Source organism: Microplitis demolitor, chromosome 5 (assembly GCF_026212275.2).
Source record: "Microplitis demolitor isolate Queensland-Clemson2020A chromosome 5, iyMicDemo2.1a, whole genome shotgun sequence".
Lineage (NCBI taxonomy): Eukaryota > Metazoa > Arthropoda > Insecta > Hymenoptera > Braconidae > Microplitis > Microplitis demolitor.
Window position 1 is genome coordinate 17,308,743 of NC_068549.1, and position 7,891 is coordinate 17,316,633.

Below are 7,891 nucleotides of genomic sequence, written 5' to 3' on the forward strand. Positions count from 1 at the left end.
CAAATACTAAAAAAAATTATTCGGATATTTTGATTATCGATTACAAGCTAAATAAAACTTTATTATCAATAATAAAAAATAAAATATGTATAAAAAAAATTACATCACATTGTTTTGAGAATATAAAATATATAACTCAATGTAATGTCGTGTCATAAGATTCAAATAATTGTAATATCGATAAATAAAATAGTTTTTATTTTTTTCTACTAGTAATTTTTTCAAGTCTAGATATATCGAATTATTTACTATCGATTAAAATTTCGAATTACTTGAATAAAAATAATTTAATTAATCAATTAAATCTATTTAATTTTTTTTTTAAGAGAGATCGTTAAACAAATAGTATTTTATTTAAAATATATTTTTAAAAAATCAATAATAGCCGTCTTCTAATCTGTTGTAATAAGTATAAAAATTTATATGTACATAAATAAATAATCTGATATATACATATATTTATGAAATCGTATATATAAATATAAATGAAATAAAATTATTAATTTTAGAAGCCGAATTATAAAAAATCGTCGAAAAATAATTGTGCGATTTTTAGTCAATTTAAAATAAATTTAATTACTGCTTTCTAAAATTTTAAATCCTTTTGTTCATTTTTAATAACATTTCGAAAAGGCACCGTCATATAATTTATATACATGATTATCAATTTTATTTCTTACGAAATATGTTCGTGATACCCGGTGATGCAGGTTTCGGGCTAAACATTTTTGTCATCCTCTGTCGCATATCTTCAACGCCTTGTCCTACATTTGTGGATGTAAGTGGTAATGATAATGGTGAACTTGTAAATGTCGTTCTGAAAACATAAATAATAATAATAACAATAACAAATAAACATTAATTAATTATACTAACAAACTAAACTGAGCGAAAAAATACTTCTAACAAAAAAAAGATTTAATTAAAGAGGGAAAGGGGTCTGAGATACAAAAAAAAGAATAACTTCTTTATTGAAATTTTTTAAAATTTGTGACATTATTAAGCATCATTCAAAGAATATTCTGCTAAATTTTCATAAAAAAATATCGAAAAATAAGCCAGTGGTTGTGGAGAGAGTCAAGTCACCTCAAAAAAAAGTCTCCATGCCGTAGGCAGGATAACTCATGACTGTCTCATCTGAAATCAAAAAACCAAAAAAATCTTTAGTGCATAAGTTTATCTTAGATCTGAACGAAGAGGTTTTTTTTTCAATATCTACTTATTTTTTAATTAAACAAAAGGAGCAATTTTTGGCAAAAATCAGAGTTTTTTTCAAAAATGAATATTTTGTTTATTTCTTCGTTCAAATCTAAGATAAACTTATTAACTAAAGAAATCTTTTTAGTTTTTTGATTTCAGATGAGGCAGTCATGAGTTATCCTGCCTACAGCATGGAGACTTTTTTTTAGAGGTGACTCGGCTCTCTCCGCTACCACTGGCCTATTGCACGACTCATGATGCGAAGCATCAGAGTGTGCTTTATGATCGAAAAATGTTTTTTTTTTTTCAATATTTTTTTATGAAAATTTAGCAGAATATTCTTTGAATGATGCTTAATAACCTCACAAATTTTAAGAATTTTTAATAGAGACGGTACTCTAAAAAAAAAAAAATAACAAAAATATGCTTTTTTTTTTTATCTCAGACTTCTTTCCCCCTTTAACTGATAATCATCAATGCAATATATTGATGTCTGAAAAATGTACAATCATTATTCAATAAATTTTATTTAAACTGAAATCCGTTTTATTAATTAGAAGAATAATCGAATTGAATGATTTGAATTTAAAAACCTGAAGTTTGGAACTTTTTATGAACATTTTTTTTTATTTTTGTAAGATTTTTGGTTTCAAATGAAAATTTTTTCGGAGCGAGGGTGAAATGGAGTAAAAATGCATTTTGAGAAATATGTTTTAAAAACGTTTTTGTTTTTACTCAAAATTTGCTAATATAATGTTCTGATAACTTTTTTTTTACCGTCAAAATTACAAAAGTTTAAAAAAAGACTCAAAGTTTTAATTTGTCCCAAGGTTACAAGTTCTATATCTCGAATTTTTTAAAAATTTTTTTGAAAAAAATTTTCTTCTTTATCTTACATTCATAATTTTTGTTTGAAAGAAAACCTCAGACAAAAAAATGATACTAAAGTTAACCGAGGTCTAATAATTTTTGGATTTTTTTGAAATCGACAAATTTAAAAATTAAAATATTTTAGAAACTTGCACCTATAGTTTTTGAAATTTTCTACATGAGTATTTTTTTTTTTTTTTTTTTTTTTTTACTTAATTAAATAATTAAAAAAAAAATTCAAACATTTCTAAATGTCTGCTAAGTTTAGGATCATCAAAAAAAAAAAAAAAAAAAAAAACTAAAGCCCGTCTTAATTAATTAAAAACAATTATCAACTATAGTAATTATATAGGGCAGAGGTACCATTTTTGCTCACTTAAGGCCAGTTCTGAACACTTAAAGAGTTTCAATAAATTAATTTGTAAAAGACTCAATGAAATAATTAATTTTAAAAATATGTACAAGATACTTTTATCACACTATTGCAATGGAAATTTTATTATATACTTTTTTATTAATTAAAATAAAATATCAAATATCTAAAATGGAGTAGTGGCTACAAATGCTACTTCTGTCCTATTTTATAATTTTTATTGCTGATGTAGTATTCAAATAAATAAACGATACATACTTTTCATTATTTTTCGATGTATTATGTCGTGATTCAGCTTCTCTAATAAGTGATTTAACGCTATCTCTTTGATGTGGTAACAATTGATTAGTTAAAGTTTCTAAGTACTTTAAACCTGGTAATAAAACACCAGTGATACAACGATCACTAAGAGCACTATAAACTAGAACAGAGTATGCATCAAGTAATGCCGTTGTCAATTCAACTTTTTGAGTTTGCTGAGACGCTGATACTGTTATTCCAGCCAAATGAGGTGCAATAACATCTTCAATATAATGCTGAGAACAATTTGGTGCAATATAAGTGAATGTTGTTATTAAAGGTATTGTTAAAGCTTGAGAAACTCCTTGCGGATCTTTAACAATAGACTCTAAAGTCAATCTGCCTTTATCTCTTACTTGACTTGCCGTACAATCAGTAATAAGTTTACCAAGTGCCGTAACAGCTGCTGCTTTAACAGTTACATCTCCATCACTTGCCAGAGTTACTATTGCCGGTGCAACTCTTGACATAACCAATTTATCATCAATAGTACTGATAATATTACCAATCAATTTACCTGTCGTGCATCTTACAACAGCACGCTGATGAACCACACCTTCCCAAAGTGCACTGACAACTTCTTCAACGATATCCGGTTGCTTACACAATATTTTAATAGTTATTATCAAACTATTAATATCCAATCCGTTTATTGAGAACATGATTATAAAATGTTTAAGTATTTTAGACAATTCCTGTGGATCCAACGTCGATAAAATCAATAAATATGCTGGTATAAAAGCCATACTTATCGATGAATTATCAGATAAAGCCATTAATTTTTGTTCGCACTCCATAACTTCATCTTCAAATAATTTTTTAATTTTATGCTGTACGATATTAACACCAAAGCCATTACACATTGACTGTATGTACATTAATAAATTATTTAAAACATTTTCTTGAGTTAAATCAATTAATTTAAACATTTCAACAATATCAGGTATCAATTTTTTAGTCAACCATTCAAATTCTGGCCACATTTCTTCCCAATTATTTGTTAAAAAAATATTTAATATCTTACCAATACTATCGGGATTTTCTGAAAATGCAGCCGGCTCCATAATACTCGACGGACATAAATTTAAAATTTTTTTCGGTACTTCTGATGGTGTGTTCTCAGTTATCATATTTTTTACCGCGTCATTATCAGCCATAAAAACAATAATATGAGGTAATAATATTTTTAACGTATCAATTAATCGTATTATTTTATCATCATTCTTACTGTCTTTGCTCTGAGAATATTTGCTATTTAATTTATCAGCTTTGACAAAATTATTTTTCAATCTTGATAAAATACGTGACATTAAATGTGACAATAAACGTTTTAAAGACAACGCCCATTGAGCCAAAGTCGGTAGTAATAAATTAGAAGCAATTTGAAATACTTGAGTTGACTCATCATCTAATGCCGTGAGTGTTAGTTCTTCAAATTGAAAATATTTATCAGGATCATCTGTCAGCGCAACGAGTAAAGCTAAGCTGCGAATAACAGCAACACGTACAACTGTCTCTTTATCATCAAGTAAAATTTGCTGCAGCATTGATATTATCAGCGAATTACGGACAGCATTTGAAGTGTATGGCGCAAGTACTGAGCAGCATTCGACAGCCAACAGACGTCTTTCTGGATACTTATGCTGACTTTGTTCCCAACAAAGTGTTATTAATTCCTCTGGTTCTGGTGGTACTCCATCCATTTTAATAGCAGTAATTAAAGCTTTCAATAAAACCCGTCGTTCCTCTTGATGTGGTTTTTTTTTTAAATTAAACAGCAACTGTAATAATTTATCACGATCATTATTTTTTGGTAGTACGCGAATTGTTTTTATTAACAATGGAATAACTTCTTCCCGTTTTGTTGAAATAATATTTGGTGAAACTATTAATAGACTTTTAGCAAGTAAATTAATTAACGATTCTGATGAATTATTTTTAATTAAATCATCAACCATTTGCACTCCGGTGCTGGACGTATTTACTGATGAGTATGATAATATATGTTCTTTAAATCTTTCTGGCAAAAATCTCGATGGTAAATTTATAAATACTGATGATGATGAAGATTCAACAGGAATATCCAGACGTGACAGTTGAACTTTCGTCCAATCTTTGTCACCTGGATCAGTATCCTCGAGACTCATTACAGCTGATATACTGATACTGTCATCTTCATCAGGTTCTTGACTTCCGCTAAGAGTTTCTTGATGTACTGAATCAAGAGGGTCTAGTTTTTCGGGTGTTGTTGATGTAGAAGCGACACTATTTACTACTTTATTATTATCATTTTGTTCATTGCACTCCTCACCTTGATCATTACATTCTTCAATATTATTTTTTGTAAATTCAACGGTATCATTTTTTTTATCATCCGAAGATTGTTGCTTAATAAATTCAAATTCATCAGATGAAGCATTTAATTGTTCTTTTTGTTCATTTGTTTCATCAGCTGGGTTATCATCATTAAGTGTAATTTGTTCATCAATGAAATCTGTTTGTGTTGAAGCATCAGTAGATGGTGATTTATCGTAACCAGTTTTGCTAAGAAATTCGCGATAAATTTGCAATAAATTTGGTGGCTTTGGAATATTCAGACCAACGTCATCCCAATCTTCAAAATCTTGATTCTCATTTTCATCACTGAATGTAATTGATGTTAATTTATAAGATTGTGATAATAAATACTCATAAACTAAATAATTAAGTGCACGTTGCTCATGTGGTTTTATTGATAAACATTTATCATTAAACTGTTTATTATTTTTTTTATCTGGTGATGTACTTGCTGATTCAGTGACAACAGTAAGATTAGCACGAAGTGCTGATATATTTTCACGGGCTTTTCTCAATTCAAATTCAAGGACAGCAACTCTTTCATCAACACCACCATCGTCTTCAGAATAACGTGTCATATCAAGTGAATCTAGTGTTGCTTGACTTGATGATCTGGCAATTGATACAAAGGATTCATTTTTTGTTGAACTATCAAAATTATTTGAATTTGAAAAATAATCACGCAGTATTGGTAACTCTTTACCAGATTCACATAATTCAGCATGTAATTCTAATGCTGTTAATAATAATTTTTCACTTAATAATTTAGTAGCAATGTCATTGTATGACACTGATGACGTATCACTTAATTTAAAATTAATTGATGTAGAATTTGACGGTAAATTATTTATTAAATTATCCATTTTTATTTACTTTTTTTATTATTTATATATATTATTTTTATGGTAAAATAATAGAATAATATTTTTGTTATTATTATTTGCCATTGGTTTTATTTACGATCTTTATGATATACTATAGACTATACACTGACATGAGCCATTTTATGTATATACTTTATTTCATTCTGCTTTTCTTTAATAATGGAATTTTTGTTATCGACAGCAGTGAACATTGAAATTATATGATGCTGCTGAGGGTAACGAATGATTACCCCAGAATACCCAGAGTTTCAGCGCAATATTTGAACTAAAACTTTTGCCGTCTCAGTGACGTACGGTACACATAAAAAATTTCAATGTCGACTTTTGAGCTCTCTTTGAAGTCAAATTTCACATAAATTTGACGTAAGTTTAAAATTGCTATTTGACGTCTGTGGGACATCAAAATTCGAGACGCTAAAAACGATGTCAACAAATGACGTCAACAAGACCTCAACTAGAGAGATATTTTTTACTTTTTGATTCTTGAATTTACTTTGTTGAATAGTTGCTAGATGTCGCGAGCTGACTTTTCTTCAACATCCCTAATAGCCACTTTAGTTTGAAATTTCGGGTAATTTGATGTTGAAATTACTTGAAATCTGCTGCCCGAATTAGCCGACAATTTCACAGCAAAAGTTGACAATAACACTTTGCGGTTAATTTTTTTTCAATTTAAAGGTAAACTTTTACGAAAAAAAAACAGTCGACGATTTTTTTCTTACGATTTCAGAAAGTAAGCAAATTTATACACAAAATTGTCCACAATTTAAGGGTAAAAATATACTTAACAATTTTTTAAGTTAAATTAACGATAAATTGACGTAAAATTGGCCTGAAAATTTAAGACAACTTTTTTTCTAGTCAACTTTTGAAGTAAATTCGCATTCTAATGAAGGCAGTAGATTTACTTCAAATTCAATGGCAAGTTGCACACAAATTGTCGTAAAAAATGGAAAAGTCTGAAGTGGACGGAAATTTTATGGAAAATTCAATGAAACTTTTGTACAGTAAACTTTTGGTCAAGCAAACTGTGCTAGTAGGGATGTATCAAACGGTAAAATCGGCTCTAAACAATTTAGGTCAATTTAAGCTACTATTGCAGTCAAATTTTGCTGCTCAATTTTTGATGTCCCTCGCGGACCTGGAATCACTGTAAAATCACAGCGAAATCACAGTGAGATTATAGTAAAAACATTGTGAGACCATGATGAAATTACAGTGAAATCACCGTGATTTTGTGCCATTCGGTCACTGTAGTTTTATGGTTATCTCACAGTGATTCGATAGTGGTTTCACAGTGATCTTATTATGTTATCACAGTCGATTCATAGCTACCTCACAGTGGTATTGCAGTGATTTTAGTGTGGTACCACAACCAATTTATAGTGAATCTACAGTGAATTTCCAATGAACTTACAGTAAATTCACGGTGGAAAAAAATTCCGAAAAAATTATTAAAACCTAACATCATTGTTTTTTTTTTTTTTTTTTTTTTTTTTTTTTTTTTTTTTTTTTTTCAAATAAAAAAAAAACGAAAATTTTCAATGACTACCATTTTTTATTTTTTTTTGTCATTCTATAATATCAAACTTTGAAGCTTTTTGCAATTTTTTCCATTAAACTTATTTCTTAAAACACATCTTGAAAATTTTTAAGTGTTCAGAAAATTTTGAAATAAAAAAAAAAAAAGAATACAAACAAAAATTAAAAATAGCCATCATAACACAGATATTCAGTTTATTTAAAAAAAGTACATAAAAAAGTTGAAGAATGTTTGAACAACTTTTATTTTGCTATTCTAAAATCACCATAAAACTATAGGCTAATCATTATAAATTTTCTGTGGAATCATGGTGAAAACACTATTGATTTACTATGAAATCACCATTACTTTACTGTAAAATCATTGTGAAATCAGCATTAATTT

At 28.1% G+C, this 7,891-nt stretch overlaps 1 protein-coding gene across 1 annotated transcript; it reads right to left on the reverse strand.

The window, feature by feature from the left end:
- Nucleotides 1-127: 127 nt before the first annotated feature.
- On the reverse strand, nucleotides 128-6,055 carry LOC103573995 (RAB11-binding protein RELCH homolog). The gene is made up of 2 exons (XM_014443931.2): nucleotides 2,702-6,055; nucleotides 128-817 (listed from the first exon to the last, which is right to left on the reverse strand). Exons 1-2 carry the CDS (start codon nucleotides 5,941-5,943, stop codon nucleotides 670-672), a joined length of 3,390 nt encoding a protein of 1,129 aa, XP_014299417.1. The 5' UTR covers nucleotides 5,944-6,055; the 3' UTR covers nucleotides 128-669.
- Between the last annotated feature and the right edge of the window lie 1,836 nt (nucleotides 6,056-7,891).